The 16,885-nt window shown below is 42.6% G+C and overlaps 1 protein-coding gene across 7 annotated transcripts in view; it reads right to left on the bottom strand.

The window, feature by feature from the left end:
• Positions 1-652: 652 nt before the first annotated feature.
• The window catches only part of sipa1l1 (signal-induced proliferation-associated 1 like 1), a 78,948-nt gene continuing 62,715 nt past the window's right edge, over positions 653-16,885 (bottom strand). For 6 of the 7 annotated variants that reach the window (XM_040016883.1, XM_040016879.1, XM_040016878.1 and 3 more), the window contains 15 exons: positions 16,082-16,180; positions 15,007-15,182; positions 14,443-14,730; positions 13,867-14,016; positions 13,077-13,210; positions 10,951-11,048; positions 10,342-10,829; positions 8,272-8,463; positions 7,997-8,035; positions 7,305-7,473; positions 6,627-6,861; positions 6,107-6,277; positions 5,917-6,028; positions 5,334-5,412; positions 653-2,883 (listed from right to left, as the gene is read on the bottom strand). In XM_040016883.1, the coding sequence (XP_039872817.1) occupies positions 2,740-2,883; positions 5,334-5,412; positions 5,917-6,028; positions 6,107-6,277; positions 6,627-6,861; positions 7,305-7,473; positions 7,997-8,035; positions 8,272-8,463; positions 10,342-10,829; positions 10,951-11,048; positions 13,077-13,210; positions 13,867-14,016; positions 14,443-14,730; positions 15,007-15,182; positions 16,082-16,180 (2,574 nt within the window). In that variant the 3' untranslated portion in view covers positions 653-2,739. The remainder of the gene's footprint in view (positions 2,884-5,333; positions 5,413-5,916; positions 6,029-6,106; positions 6,278-6,626; positions 6,862-7,304; positions 7,474-7,996; positions 8,036-8,271; positions 8,464-10,341; positions 10,830-10,950; positions 11,049-13,076; positions 13,211-13,866; positions 14,017-14,442; positions 14,731-15,006; positions 15,183-16,081; positions 16,181-16,885) is intronic. The other variant, XM_040016884.1, reaches the window with a different exon arrangement.

A 16,885-nucleotide genomic window follows, 5' to 3' on the forward strand; every position in this document is an offset into this window, starting at 1 on the left:
AAAACTTGCTAACAGTCCACTCATGTCTCTGCGAAACTGCAGAGCTTAATGAGCATGTCGGTTATAGTAAACATCATATTTCTTTAGGCTCGTTTATATTCTCTTTACATTCAGACTGGGAGATCATTTGTGCTGTGCGCTGCAGGGCTTCTAATTGCATCAATGTGAGATGCAAATTTACTTGGGGCGAGTCAAAAACTTTAGCGCGGGGGAATTAAGGCTTTCGCCAAGTTTAAATGGACACGCTTAGGCTTCGACCTCAACGCCCCTGTTGTCGTGTCAAACACCCAGCTGTGACTCTTGCTTGTGTTGTAAGCAGCTTTGTGATGTGGGGGAAGAAGAAAAAAAAAAAAAACCTGTCTTCCGGCACACTTGTATTACAGGGGCCAGTGGCTCAAGTAATTGAATGCAAAGGCACACACGCAGACAGACTTCCACAAATACTCGTCACTGTGTCGGGAGGCTGGCCTGACTGACTGAAGAGGAGAAATAAGCATTTGAGCAAATGAAAGGATGAAGCCTCTCAGCCGAGTCGACGACTGTGAGTGTGAACTCGAATTAAAATCGTATCTGGTGAGTGCGTGCGTGTTACTGTACCAGGTGTGCTTATCTTTCAGGATGAAGGAGAAGAGCCTTTCCCTTTTATCTGTTCCCCAGGTGCTGTTTCAAAGGCATGTCCCTGCTCTGCCTCGGAGTAAATGACCAAGATAAGTGACTGTAGGCACGGCTGGATTGACTGATGTACATTCACACGACGACAACACACACACACACACACGGGTACAGCTGATACTGTAGCCCCCTCCTAACAGATAGCCACATATGCAATTTCTGTTGATTCCTCACATTCCTGACATAAACTGAACCTGAGGAAAACTATAAATGCTCTGCAGACACAACATCCACACACACACTCACACACAGACACACACACCTTAGGTCTGCTCCTTTTTTTATCAAAAATACACCTGTGATTGTCTCTCAAGGCTGGCTTCTGATTATTCCTCCTGTCCTGTTTGTGTGGCCTCCACGGTTTGATGTCTGACTGATTGCGGAAGAGGCGTTAGAAAAATACAGAGTGACTGGCAGCACATTTACAAATCATGACATTTCCACTGGTCACCACTAGAGGGCACTGTAAGCAACACGACAGCAGGCTTGGGCACCACAAAATACAACAGAATACAGAATAAAAACCATACAAGTCAGGCTTTAGCCAGAATTAAGAAAGAAAGCCATTTAAATAATATAGCTAGTGACCGTTTGTCTTGAGGAACTAAACACTGATGTCAGTTGTACTATACGAATAGAACAACGTATTTATTGGATTATAATACAAGGAAATAAATAAACCTGGGGGAGGAAAAAACAACACTTTTCCATCTCATTAATGTCTCTGTCACTTTTAATCAGCAGCTGTCTCTGCAGACAGTGGGATGATGTTTAGAGTTCTCAGTTTCCTTTTCCCCCCCCTCACAGTTCAGTGGGAAAGGATAAAGGCTCTTGTGCAGCACAAATCGGCAGCCTTGTAAGCTCCAAATCATCTTTTCCCACTTTAAGCGTCTCTTAAGAGAGTCCTGACTTCTTCCTATTGCTTTTAAGACACATATAATTAGGAGGGACCAAAGCACTACGGATCAGTCCTGGGTTTTTTTGTATTTTTTGTTTTTTTGTTGTTTTTTTTAAGTGGCATCGCTTGCCGATGGCTTTTAAATATCCCCCTCTGTCAGGATGTTGTAATCCAGATTTGACTGACACGAAAGAGAGAAAGTGAGATCGAGAGAGAGAAAGAAAAAGAGAAACTGTACAAATCCCTCCTGTGCTGAAGCAGAGCGACCTGTTTCCGTGTGGGTGGCTGCGGTCGAACAGCCAGAGCGACCGTCCGGTGGTTTGAGCCTTCGAGGGGAGGGCACGCAGGTGTGAACGAAGTGAAAACCTCTCACGTGTCCTCTGCTCTTGTGGTTTCAGATTGATCGTTTCTGTATGTGTGTTTGCATGCGGTCGTTTGTGTTCCAGTAGCTGGACCGGCAGATTGATGGCGTACCCGTCTTGACTTTGCGGGACCATTTTTAAGAGACTTTCATTCAGATCACCTTGGTGTCTCTGTAACCCCACCCCACCCATCCTGGGGCAGCTGAGATTTGGCATAAAGGACTCGAGTCCCCTTTTAGAGCAGCTGGGCATCATTTAAAAAGACTTGCTGGGAAAAAATATTAAAAAAACCAAAAAAAAAAAACCCAAGAATAAATGTCCTAAAAAGAGAAGCACATCCATGTGGAACAAAATCTACAGATAGGAGGCGGAGCTTCTTTGCGTGCACCGCTGGAACAACTGCAAGAGGCAAAGTCGACTTCTTTAGAAGGTGGAGGGTGTGAAGTGCTTTCTCCTTGTCGGCAATTTAAGAAAAGAGATTTTGTCGCACGAGAGAAAGACAAATTCAACAGCTCTCATAGGTGAGAATGACACCCATTTTCTTGAGTGTCATCTTCCTAAGTTTAACAGAGGGTCTGCGAGGAGAGACCGAGACTGGTTGACGGCATTACCCACTGATGGCTGAAGCCAATGGAAGATGGTTGACGTATTCAGCATCAGGATAATTCAAGTCCAACAACAACAATCTCCCGTTTCCTCGTGAGTGTCGATCCTCCTCTGCCTCTTTATCCAGAGTGTGTGTGCGTGTGTGTGCGCTCATGTTTGCATTTGTGTGCATGTGTGTAGGTTAAAACGTGGAGGTGGGAGTCAGTTCATGTCGATGGTGTTGAAGACCCACTCGGTGAACTTCTTGAGTTTGGCAGCAGAGGTCTGGGACTCCTCCTGCAGTCTCTGGTTGTCCTCCCAGAGTCTCTTGATCTGAGCCTGAAGCCTCACCTTTTCTTCCCGCTCCTGCGGAAGGTGGAGAAAGGTGGGGTTAAATTACTCGTTTTCATTAACCCGTTATTAAGCAATTAACAGTGGACAAAGTTTTTGTTAAGCAATCAATTCAATCTCTGCTGTGTTTATGTAAACTAAATCTCGGGCCTGCAGACAGCGAGTCGCAGCTAGATAGAAGTTTGTGATTTTGTAAACAGATATTATCAGCTGACATTTTAAACCCGAAGACAGCACAACGAAATAAACTCCGAGTTGGGTGCATGAACATAAATATTGAGTCTCAGTCTAGGAAGGTAAAGAACACACTGAAGGAAACAATAAAACTGGAGCGAGCTGCTGTCAGTCAGCTGCAGTCGATTGCTGCTGGGGTGAGAGAGGTACGTATTAGCTTTCTTGGTGTCAAACTGATTTCCTGTTATGTTAAAAGTAAGAAATGTAGAAAAGCTTTGCAACATTTCACAAGACAGCTGAAAGTTTCCCAAGAATTGCGTTACAAAAGGTCAGGCTCAAAGAGGGGATGGTGAGGGAGCTATAAGGTGATTCAACCACCTGACTCGTTTCTAAAGCCTGAGTGGACTGTACCACTGGAGAAGGGGGTGATTAGTGATAGTCCATCCTTTTTCTTCACTGCTTTTCCAATTAAGCATGGTGGGAGGCTGGAGCGAGCTCTCATAGGGCAAAAGGTATCCTACCTTTTATCCTACCTATCCTAACAGGACTATCAGAGTTTGTCGCTTTTTGCTGTGATGTTTAAGTTAATATACTATATTCCATAAAGTCGAAAGTTACAGGACTATGATTTATTCATATCATCAATAACCTTACGGCTAATTTTAAGGGAAAAGCCATATTTTCAGCCTATGGGCAGAGGTGTCTTGTATTCTGTTGCTTCTTTGCTATTTGCTTACACTCTGGCGTTTGAGGTATTTCACCATACTCGTAACTCTCAGTCGCTTCAACCTCACTACCAAACATGAAGCATTAAAAGTACAAATCATGACTTTATGGTTAGTATTTGGTGTGAATAAGGTTCTGACCTGTGTGGTGTGCAAAAACAGCAGTAACTGAAATATTACTGGACATGAACTATGAAAACACTGGACGAGTGAACAGGAAACATGGGAAACTTTTTCCAGGTGATTTAAACGTTATCATTTTAGTGGCCGCAGTGAAACTTGAGTCAGCAGTTAGCAACAACAATAAGCAGCAGAGTGGACCCAAGAGAACAATAGAAACGCTCAACTGCTGACTTTGTATATTCTTTTGAAAACAAAATATTTATTTACACCACCCGCTCCACGTTCCACTGTATACAAAGGCAACTGAAGTCTGTATCTTTCATTCACACTTCAAAAGAAGAGGGGAACCAAAAATGATTCTTTTAGCGCAGCACCGAGCAAAAGTTTGCACAGGACTCAATGCAGTCATTTGAAAAAACGAGTTTATCCTTACAGTAAGAGGATAATGTGTCACCAGGTGCTGCTAAATCTGATTGGCTGATCATCAGTTTGAGCATCTCTATAAATTCTTCTAGAAAAGCAGATTTTTGACAGTTTGCTGGGTTGGAGCGTTCAAACATTTCACTGATAAGACATCAGCAATGATCTTAGAGAAGCACTTCTTACTGCCCATCAATGCCATTTGCAAACAATTTGAAGACCGTCACTCGACAGTGAGAAAGATTATGCACAAATGCAAACATTCAAAACAGCTGCCAATCTTCCCAGAACTGAACGTCCCAGCAAATTCACCTCAAGGTCAGACCGAGTAACGCTCAGAGAAAAACCCTGGAGCTACAGGCCTCAATTAGCATGTTAAATGATAAAGTTCATGACAGCACAATTAGAAGAAGACTCAACATCTATGGCTGTTTGGAAGGGTTCCCAAATGAAAGCCTTCACTCCTGGAACAATGTCCTTCAGACAGATTAGAATAAAATGGGACATGTTGGGTAGGGCTGTTATAACAATATATATCGGATGACGATATAAAAACGTCTATCGTTTCATTTTACACTATCGTTTGTTTCGTGGTGTCGCAAAATAAACTGTTTACGGCAATATTTTTTCATCGTTTTGATGGTCACTGTAGTGGCTACATTCATTTCTTAAAGTTCTCTCTTTCTCTTATATGTAATATAACCACACTACGGACGGACAAGCGCCTGTTTTTATGCATTGTCGTTAGCAACAATGATGGTAACACCATCACATGTCCGCTTGTTTATGTTCCACATAAACGCGCAGCTGGAAACACTTCCTGCAAGTCGAGCTGCCCGAGATTCACAGAATTTACAGAAAATGTTACATTTCTGTGATTTATATCGTTATCGGACGATAGAATTCTTATATCGGGATATGAGATTTTGGTTATATCGCACTGCCCTAATGTTGGGACTTCTTTTTTTTTTTGACTGTATATATTTATTCAAACTGTGTGTCATGTTTTAGGTTCTGTCTCACCTTCTTCAGGTCCTCCTGAAGCATCTTCACCATGGCCTCCAGCTTAGTCACTTTCCTCTCCAGCCCTATATGTCCCTCACTGCGGCAAGAAAAGAAAGTCAACCTGAGTAAACACTGCATACATCTTTGAAGTGGAATTTTATTAGCAACAAACTCTTGTTTACCCTGTATATTCCAGTTCTACTCGATACTGAATTCAGTTATTAATCTATATATGTACACACACCATCTGCTTCTTGTATTATCTGGTTAGACGTGAAACTTCTTTTTGTTGCACTGATAGTTAATCAATTTCATTTTAAAAAGTCTAATTCCCAAACCAAACCAACTTTGTCACATAGTATATGCAACATTACAGGTAGGCAGTACTCCGTTAACCTGCTCAGCACCTCTGGATCTTGTAATTTCTCATTCTGTGCAGCTGGATGGCTTTGGCTCATTTGCTTTGTGAACTTGTTTTTCATGAAGGAAAATAGGACAGTAATTTTATCTTTTGTCTGCAGTCCTGAGGTGATGTGTGTTCGCTGCACATATCTTCCATGTGAACATTTAACACAGACTACAGCGTGTGTGTTGTGTGTACCTAGACGAGGGCCGTGACAGTGGAACAGGCTTCAGCTCTATGTGAGACTGCTGTGGACTGGAGGTGCCGCTGCTCCGGTGGTTTGAGTCACCAAAAACAAAACTTCTCTGGACTAAAAGAAGACAGAAACGTGAGGGCAAAGAATACCAAGCGTTTGCTTTAACTACTAGTAAAAGCAGGAGAACTATACCATAATGTGTGTTTCGCTCATTCTCAAAGGTATTGGCCACATCCACCAGGTGTGTCCATTCGAGGGGACTGTCTCTGTCTGAAGAGGGGAGGGGCATGAGCTCCTGAGGGAGAGGTCCACGATGACGCTCCACCAAATCCACCAATGATGTGTCAGATGCCGAAAGGTCACCTGTTAAATTAAGTTTTGAAAAGTGATTTTTCCACACTTTTGAGCATTTTTATTGAAAAGAGGGGACAGCAGGAAAAAAATAAAATAACTTAGGTTTAGCCTTCGCTGTCATTTTCACATAATATTAAGAGATATGGTAACCAAATATGTCCTTGGCAAATATAAGCACCTCTTAGTTCTGCAGAAAACATAATGAGCTGCGTTGCATTTATTCAAAGCACCCTTATTTACCTGCTAATTATTTTCTAATGCATTTGGTTATTTCCCATTGCATAACAGTAACAACTATCAGCAACAAATTATGTCTTCAGTATATAAAGCGCGCTGCCAGCCTTCTACTCAAGCTTACCATGCAGTTTGACTCCCAGCTTATAGGAAGGCCGTCTAAGGGGCACGCCACGAGTGGTGGGCGAACGTGGAAGGGTGGAGCAGCTGAAGAGAACGTCAGCGGCGAGAGCCGGTTCAGGAATGGTGTCGCTCAGGGAGGGAAGGCGCTGGCCACGATAAATGCTCTCATCTGATAGAGTGCGATGGAGCGAGCGACGGCGGCTGAGAGGCTGCTCTGGCGGCGACTTCTGGCTATGCTGCGCAGGGTGAAAGTGAGCAGGTGTTACTTTAATGATCACATTTACTACTGCACAGAGTCTGCTCTGACACCTGTGTGAGACCAGGGGCTGCAGTGCTGCTCTACATCAGCTACAGCCTCTCTCCTGTTTGATCTGCTGCCAAAAAACATTCACCACACATCAAATACATTTTTTTCCCCCCAACGATGTGCAGGTGAATGACCTATTCTAGCTACAAGCAGACGAGCATTAACACCCGATTTTTATGTTTGATATTTGACCTTTGCTTTTACAATTGTAACACTGCCTGCGAAAAGCTGAAGTGGCTGCGAAGGTGGACGGAACAAGCAAAGACTGCAAATTGAGCTTTCCAAGTGAATTCACTCCACTCACCTGACAAATTCTCTGAAAGCTGTGCAAACCTTTATAGTAGCTGCTTTTGGTCTTAATGGCAGACGTACCTTTTCTTTATGTTTTCGTGGTGGCGGGGGACTGTCTGGAGCACTGTGCCTCTTCACATCTTCCTCCATTGTAGACTTTGCGTGAGTCTGGGGCGAGTGCATGTCCCTCAGAGATGGCCTGGCTGCCGGGGTTGGAACCACGTCTACTCCACTTTCTCCTGGAGATTTCCTAAGACACAAACACACACACACACACACAGTCAGTAAAAAGGCGGTTGTGAGAAAATCATGTTGCACTGATAATGTTTTATATAATGACACAGAAAATAAAGACATGTAGCCTTTCAATGGGGGGGAAAAAAAAAAAAAAGAAAAGAAAAAAAAAAAAAATCACATTCAGGGCCTGCATTTAATGCAATACTCTCTTGAGCCACAAGGGGGTAATCAAGTAATACACATGATATTACATGCAAACCGTTAATGTAAAAATTGTAGTACTAGTTGTAGTAGGATTAAAAGCAGTCTGCCAAATGAAAGCACTGCTATAAATCAGAGGAAAGTTCAATTTGAAACGATGAGTATAAATGCAGTAATGCAGGGGGAAAAGACAGCCACAGTGGCAACATTAGGCATCATTCATTAGACACTAATGTGGTTGGGAATAAAGTGAATTTTAATGCACTGTACTATGCCCAATGAACCATCTGAAGGATCTGCCAAATTTAGAAAAATCCGACCGGAACATCTTTCACCTGTTAATTTGTTCTGTTTCTTCAGTATTAACCAACAGCCTGAAAAAAAAATCACCAGGATCAATAACTTCTTGTGAAAGTTAACACTGAGCTGACACAAAAACATCCAACTCTCTTTTACCGAGGCATTTAAAGCTCAAAAACCTCTAGAGGAATTATTGATAACATATAACTTTAATAATTTATGTAACTTTTCACACCTCAAATACACAGTTTGAATAATAATTCAAGACTTTTGTTGTCTTCTACTTTCTGTATAGTCCTTTCATCCTTACTTGCGCGTGTCTCCAAAGTCGACAGAATTGATGGTGGAGCCGGGCTTCCTCCAACCAATCAGGTACTTGGACTGAGCTCCTTGGCGCGGGTAGAAGCTCTTGGGCCCAGGGGACACTGAGGACTGAGATGAAGGGGAGGTTGCCGAAGAGGACGACTCCTCTCTGGGAGAGCTGTGGCCCGAGTGGCGAGCACTGATGGACAGAGGAAACAAACAGGATGTGGAAATAGTAATGAAACATATGTACACAAGTTGCATCAATATCCTCACTAAAAAAACAACAACAAAAATACATCTTAAAGCAAAGACAGGCTTTTTCTTTTAAACCCAGATCTGTGCATTATTTAGGCAAGAATCTTAATGTTTTTACGTTGAGAGAAGTCAAGCTTGGTCTTAGGTCAAGCAGTAATACAAAATTCAGCAGTGAGACATCTTTTATCAAGGAATTTTGAGGTAGGGCATATATTATTCAGTTATAAATGGGAAAACTATATGAAAGTATCACCTGCTGTCAAGCCAATCTTGGCAAGCTCATTCTGCCCCCCCTCCCCTTTTTTTTTTTACCCTCAATCACTGTGACAGAATACAAATGTAGTTTTAATGCTGGACACATGATACCGAGGTCATGAGGTGTAACTATCATTACTGGTGATTTAAGACTCTTCAAATGAGAAGAGCAGGTCACTGGAGTTCCTTCAGATCTTCACATTAGCTTAACTTAAAAAAAAAAAAGTTGGCATGTGTAGAGGGAGTTAAAATTACTCTTTAAGGTTGGCTTCACGTTTAAAAACGTGTCTGTGGATGCAGTTTGCAGTATAAAAGTACTTGAGAGTGTTAGGTGAGGGTAAAAAAGGTTCTAGGTTTGAACCAGTCTAAAGTTGCTTTTCAGGTTAACTGGTAAACCACCAAAAACGATCCGGTGGTTGAAATTCTGTAGTTAATCAGCTGATTCCTAAGATGGAAATGGCAAACAGAGGGACTAACACACAAACTTCAGTGCTTGTATCCACATTTAAAAGATTATTTCTGTTATCTCATGCACTACAATGACTGCAGCAATCAGACAAATACTGAGATAATAAATTATGAAATGGATGAGGCCAGATCTCAATGCATAACTGAAGCTCGATTAGTTATAGCTGTGAGATGAAACATATTTTGAATGAACCAATTTATGTTATTCATTGTCAATCAATCAATGTTAAACAACTTGAGTTTTTTTTTTTAGTGTATTGTGGCTAAGGGATCAGTTGCTTATCCTATCAAGGTAAGAGTGACAGGACAAAAGTGGTAAAGCTGAGTGAGCTGCACAAATACAGTTAATGCAGGTTTAATCATGTAGATTTATATTTACTCAGTCTATTCATTACATCACTTCTGCTTTCCCAAGCTGTCAAACTCAATTGTGTCATTGTCACTCTGACCCAATCATTTTCTTCTGAATTATCGTTTCACGCTCTCATTCATCAAACCCACCTCTTAAACATTTCAGATCAGAGATCATCACCTAAATCTCCAAAATGCTTCATCACCACCACCACCACCACCAGCATTTAGACTCCAGGGGAGGGTTTGGGTCTACTTCCTACCATTGTTGGACTTTGCTGTCAAACTCTCTACTTTAATAGATTTAATTCAGGTCTTTCAAACAATTGCTTCTTAGTGAAATGTGTTTATTTGAAAACAGTATGATGATGCTTTCGCCATCTGCTTCTAGAAGCAGTTTACCTCAACCTCAGGTATGATCATGTCATCACGTTACGTTCTAGGTGCAATTCTTAGGCTTCAAGGTGAGAAACAACAAATGGATTACAGTGTTTGTGGTCATTAGCTGTATGCAATTGAATCAAAAGTGGGATCTCTTCTCAAATCTGTTTTTCTTCAGTGTTTTACAAAAGCTTTAACCATCCAGCGTTTTCTAAGAAGAAGCTAAAACATTTTTCTTCTGTCAGGAGTCTTAATCATATTACAACATTTTTCTGGAAACTTCCACCCTTAAGCCTGCACTCCCTGCCTTAGAGGACAAGTTTAATAGTGAAGCTTTAGGTTTTACACCCACACCCACACACACCTTGAGTGAGATCCAGTGTCACTCAGGCTGTAGGTGCTGCTGTCTCTAACAAGGAGGTGAGTAGGTGGACTTCGACCTGTTCCATCCATGCTTCTCTCTCCTGGAGGGCCAGGGGACTCGGCAGCAGCAGGCGACCTCTCGAGCATCCTGCGGCCTCCCTCGGTTGGACTGTGCCATGGGGACGCTGACCTCTCCCTGCTGTCTCTGCCTCCACTGGGAGCCAGCAGCGAGGTGGTGCTGCCGTGGTGAGAGTGGGGGTGGGCGTGGTGAGAGGCTCCAAAAGAGCCGCTGTCGATGCCGCTGTCGGCCGAGGCGCCCTGGAGGTAACCACCTCCTCCCAGGCCATTGGGTTCTGGGTCACCCTGGTCACCACTGGAGCCCCCACCAGTCCCCATATCATACCATTTGTCGCTGTCGCTGTGGCCCCCACTGGAAGTAGTGCTGGATAGTGTGTTACTACTGGAGTGACCAGAGTAAGGGCCATCCGACTGCATAACGACAGATAATAGGGACGAGTACAGGGAAAATGATAAAATATTCTGGTTATACAAAAAAGCCTAAATGTTCATGTTACATCACCATCATGTCAAAAACCATGTAAAGCCTGACCTGGCTGCCCTTCTTCGGGGACAGGTGGATGACTTGCTCTTGCCTCTGGATACGAGGAGCTCCCGAGTATCCTTGACCAGACTTCGAGACTGGCGCCTCTGCAATAAATAGACCATTACACACAGCTGGGGTTGGTGACAAACACATGAGAGCACACCCTGTGGCACAAACATAGTTGATGAATACACACAGAAGTTATGTTCATTTGCATATATTTTACTACTACAGCAGTTGCGCTTCCGAGAGGTTCACGACACTGACACGGATTTTATTTTGCTTTTGCCATGTCCATGAACAAAAACCCACATCACTTGTCAGCAAAAGCCAAGCACATCAAACACAAATTTGTCCCCAGATGGTCCCTGCTGGCTTTGTTTGTTCTGGGCAAGCTGTGCCGCGTGAGAAAACGTGTGTATGTGTCCCGAAGCAAAACTTGGGGTATAATTGGGACTATTGTATAATCCTGTGGATGTTATGCAACAAGACCTACAGAGAAGGCTGCTAATGACCACAGCATCATGACAGAGGGAGTAAAGAGAGATATCATAACATCTGCTGGAATGAATCTAGAAATGTAGATTCAGTCGCACATAAATCTGCAAAGTTGCACCACAGCCCACGGGGCTCTCCACTAATAAAGGATGTAAGCACGTGTGCATGCCTGCTTTTCAGGAGTGCACGTGTTTATATACAAGCATATGTGGGTATTTGTGTATTGTTTACTTTCTGAAGAGTTACCCTTTTAAGCTAAATGAAAAGTCATGACAAATAGTAATTTCTCCATGAATTAACCATGTAATTACTCTGGTGGAAAGCTCTTTTTGAAGCTAAAGGGTAAGCAAATGTCCTGTTTGTGTGTGTGCATAACAAAAAATAAAAAAAGTATGTATTCTGCCCGCTGCGTGACTCGTGTTATTTCTGGACATAACATGACCACATAATCGTTGCTGAAGACTGGCAGGTCAAAGGGTGAAAATGGAAGGAAGAGGAAAAGGACAGATCCCTAAACCACAGAGAGAGCAGACTGTACAGTGCAGGGCCAGACACTTGGCTGACTCTGGCTGCACTGGACCAGTTTACATTGTTCCACCCTGACCAGTAACGACATAAGTGCTATGAACAACCACAAAATGAAAGACTAAAGCCTTTAACTGTGATTGTGGCGGTCAGGAACAGGTTGAGAACATGACTGAAACTAGGCTGGTCAACAATCAACGAAAGCAACATCCTGCTGGGAATCAAAGGAGCGGGGGGGGGGGGGGGAGGGGGGAGAGAAGCCTTTGTGGGATTTGGACCTTTAATAAAAGAAAGGTCCCAAAAACAGTGCATGGGAGAATACTTTCAATTAAATGAAAGGGAATGTACAATATAACAAAAAGAAGTTTGAATGAGAGGCAAAAACAAGCAGCAGTGGAGAATGAGGAACAGACTGAAGGGAGGGAGGGAGGGAAGGAAAGGCGCACAGTGACTAGGGTGGCCAACTGTGTTGACAGGAAAGAAAGGAATTTCTCCCTTTTCTCTTCGTATTAAGTCGTATAGAACAGAAAGGAAAGTGACAAACAAAAAGCCACTTATTGTACCCAATGTCACCGTTTGAACACCTTTCTGATCCCTATTCAATAATTCTCCCCTTCCTTCGCCATTTGTCTCATTACGTTTCCACCATTTTGTTTGCAGAGACATTAAGATCTTCATAGTGAAGGCAATATAATTCACAGCTTGCAGAGGCGAAGGAGGTGGAAGAGGAGTGGAGTGAGGGGGGAGTGGAAGGGAAGCGCTGTGGCTGCTGTCAGAGTTTTTATCTCTATGAAAAAGCTGCTGCTGCAAAGAAGAAGAAAAAATGTCACCGGCAGACGAGGTAGATGAGGCGCACACACACACAAACACCACTCACACACTCTTCAAGATACCTGTCATTTCAAAGAAATTTACCACCACAGATAAATATGGATGATTTCTTTCCAGTGCTGTCTCCTCCTCCGCCCTCAAAACTGAAAAGCCAACTGCCCTGATGTCTATAAAAACACAGGCTCACATTTATGCTGTGTTTTATGTTTACACTACTGATAGTATTAAAATACGCCACAATTTGCCAAGACTTTACAGCGCACTTAATCCCAACATACCTGTTGACCCGCGTTCGGCTCCTCCCCCTTCATCCATCCTGGACCAACTGGAAGAGGACTTTCCACCTGACCCGCTCTCTCCAGCCACCTCTCGTCTCTCCCCAGACATCGGAGAGTGGCGATTGCTTGCAAATCTAGGAAACGAGCGCACATGCACCAAATTAAACCCCCCTTTTTAAATTTACTTAAATGTGTTTTTACTGATTAAAAATACAGGGGAAGGAATGATAGAAAAACAGAGTTTGAAACAGAATACATTTTCCTACAGTGGTTGGAAATTGAAAGGGGGGAGTGGGGGAGGGGGGCTGTCAAGAGCATTAACAGAGACAAAGACCTAAATGCTAGCATTTCACTCTCCTACAGTAATGCCATATGCTGTTACGGTTGTAAAAAGATTATACTTCAAGCCAACTTTTTTGTATATAGCAAAAAATATATACACATATATATAAAAAATTTAAATAATTTATGTCACAACGATGCATAAATGCATAAATCAGCTTCTTAAATGTAAATGCATCTTAAACATCTGTTTAAAACGGTATATCAACCTGTTGCTTTTTGTTGGTTTAAGACATATTTTATTATCTACAGAAGAGAAGCGATAAATACCTGACCATATGTCAGAGTACACATACAGCGCAGTGGACTTTCTATCATTGATGAATGAAATCACAAATCCCTAAAGGCAGCATAAAACTTTGTAGTGAGAAGAAACTGGGGGTTTTTGTACATAAAATATGCAGTCACTATCCATAAATCGCATCCATAACCACATATTCTTCCTTACTGCTCAGGCATGGACTTCTGTCTCCAGTGAGCAGAGCTCCCAGAGGCGTCGCTGGAACAGGACAGGTTGCTGGGAGAGCTGCGGTTATGAGGGGAACGGCCTAGCGCCAAAGATGAGGCCAGGCTATAGCTCTCACTGCCTGGAGACATCCTGGTGTAGGACAGAGAAACAGTAAGAATTTATCTGCTCATGAAAACATGAAGGTTTTTGTTTTTTAAGCCAAAAGACTATAAAAGTTCAATTTTCAAAGTTCAGGAAAATTTCGATGGATTTTATTTGTCCCAAACAATCAATATGGGGGAAAAAAGTCTACTTCTAAAGCACAGAAGCGCTCATTATATGTAAAAATGTTTTGTTTATTTTCAGCAAAGGTTAAAAAATAAAATAAATAAATAAAATCTATTACCCAGGAAAATATGGACTGTAATACAACTGATCAGTTAAACAGCTGGAGGATTCTGGCTTTCGCAGCACATATTTTCCAGTTTGCTCTCTCTTTAGCAAACCTTTCCCAGTCTCCTTCAACATAATACGGTTTTTCAATCATACATACTTAAAGAGCCAACAAGCTCTAACCTCTTAGTGTCTAGAGGTCGTCCATCGCTGCTAACGCTCCGCGGGATGACACCACCCCTCTCCAGCCTCTCGGCTGACAGCGTCTTTCCCACTGAGCTACCGAGGCTGATGGCTCGGTTGGGTGTGTGGGGCTGTGGCGAGGCAGTCAGCGATTGCTGAGGGCTGCTTGATGTCCTCTGCCACTTGTTATTGTTGCTGCGGAAGGGGAATTTGTACTCAAAGGAACCGCTGTCGCTGCTGCTGCCCTTGTACTCTGACACAGGCACCCGATAGAGCTCTGAACAGCCCCTGTGGAGGGAAAGAAAAGAAGTTTAGTTCACATGTGTCTGTGTGGAAGAAGGGCTTGCATATTGCATAACCCATATTGAAAAGGGTTGGCATAACATTCAGGACTTAGGACAACAATATTGGTCACCTCTGGCTCCAAAGACACAAAATTTGGGGGCCAAAACACCAAACTCAAGGTTTCAAGTTTGGACACAAACCAACATGTGACATCAAAGTGGCTACATGCAACTTCTATGAAAAGTCTATGACACACACATAATTTTCTTTTCCACTTACCTGCGTGGAGTGGCGTCATCATGTGGCGGGATGATAACAACGCGCACTGTCACCGAAGTCCGCAAGAGGTCAATCATCTGCTCGTGGGTCAGAGTTGCAACAGCAACCTTGCAGATTTCCACCAAACGACTTCCCTGCCGCAGTCCTGCCTGCCAAGCGTAGCCGTATGGCTCCACCTAAAAATAAAGTTACAAAAAGTAAAAATGCCAGAATATTTTCTTTATCTTCAGTAATCCCTGATTTTGACTTCTGCAGGGGAATCTTTGCAGATCCTTTGATATTGTTGCCCGCATTTATGCCTGTGTGCTCATGTCTCAGTGTTTTATATGCAGTCTTAGCTGACAGAAAAGAAAAATAGAATGCTGGGATTTTTTTTCCTTTTGTGGGTACCCACTTTTTTTCTCTCTCTCTTGCACACTCCCTCATATCCATCCCAATAGTTTCAGCAATCTCATTCCAGGAAATTGCTGTTATTTCTGAATCATTATATTGATGCTATGATTATGAGGTGATGATTGCTATTATTTCACTCATAAAACAAAAACTGCATTGGAGAAGTAAGCAGAAATGCACAAGAGGAATCGATGATGCTGAACAGGCCAGTCACAGTAGTTGTGGGCTGTATCAATTCCATGTGTAGTTAGATTTTTGGGGAGGTGCACGTCGGGTTACACAGTATATTACAGCGTATATATCACGCTAAAGAATTTATTTTTTAAATAAAGCATAAAAACTGAATAACTTGGCGTTTCATACTGCTGGACAAGCACATCTGTGTACATTAAACTATTAAATTATACAACATCGCTTTGGTAAAATACTCATTGTCACTAAAAATAAAGGTGTATTTGAATCTCAAGTTGTCTGAGAAAGGAAATGTGTGCAAACATCTGTTGCATGACAACAACAAGTTGCTATGTTGTGATGCAAATCATCTCCCTGGGGCTGCTTCATCACCAGCAAACATTTTACGGCTACAAATTAGGAGCTTCTCAAACTGCGCATAAGCAAGTGTTCTCCCCGAATGCGCTTCACAGTTCTCAGACACACATTTTCATTGTGAATGGACAAGTACCTCAGCTACGATGCCTTCGTAGTTCACGTGGAAGCCGAGCTGTCCCAGGCCATTTCGACGAAGCGTCATCTCTGATGTCTCACAGCCTTTCGTCAGGAACTGGATATAGAGAAGGGCAGAGAGGTGCACAAAGTGGATGTGAGCCATTAAAGGACAGGGACGACTGGAGGACAGAAGCTAAAGCAAAGAACCAAACATCCCCCGGGGTGTATTTTGGTTCAACATAAATAAGTCATTATTTGGAAAAAACTTTGCAGGATATTTGAAATACTCGAATAATGGACTTCCACTTAAGAAGCAGTTTTAAACAACCTGCGTGATCCTTAGGATGTTTATTTGCATGAATAAAAACAAGCATTCATATATACAAACTTGTTAAACAACAAGAATAAAAGCAGGTTTGTCTCCTGCTGTATGAGAACAACTGGGTAAACTTCTGGGTCACTGTTTTCATTTGGCAGTGAAGAACTAAAATCAGTTACGGAAAAGTGAAAATACAAGAGTTTGGATCCCATAATACTCTAAAGGTCAACTAATAAGTTGATAAAATATGTGGTAATACTAATCCTTATTCCCAACAAACTTATCCTGTTGTGGTCAGTCACAGCCCTTCTGCTGATGTGCCTGGTGGCTTCAGGGTGCCTCTCAGTTCTCTATCTGAACAGCGTATTAGCAAAAATCTCTGCAGAAGTCAAACTTCACAAGAAAGTGTGAATAAATCATGATGCAGACTGGCACCTGACAGGAATTGTTATTTTGCCCTCTGATGTTTCTGAACGTGTGTGTGGGAGAGGAAGCGAGCAC

This window comes from Simochromis diagramma, unplaced genomic scaffold (assembly GCF_900408965.1).
Source record: "Simochromis diagramma unplaced genomic scaffold, fSimDia1.1 OVJJ01000802.1, whole genome shotgun sequence".
Lineage (NCBI taxonomy): Eukaryota > Metazoa > Chordata > Actinopteri > Cichliformes > Cichlidae > Simochromis > Simochromis diagramma.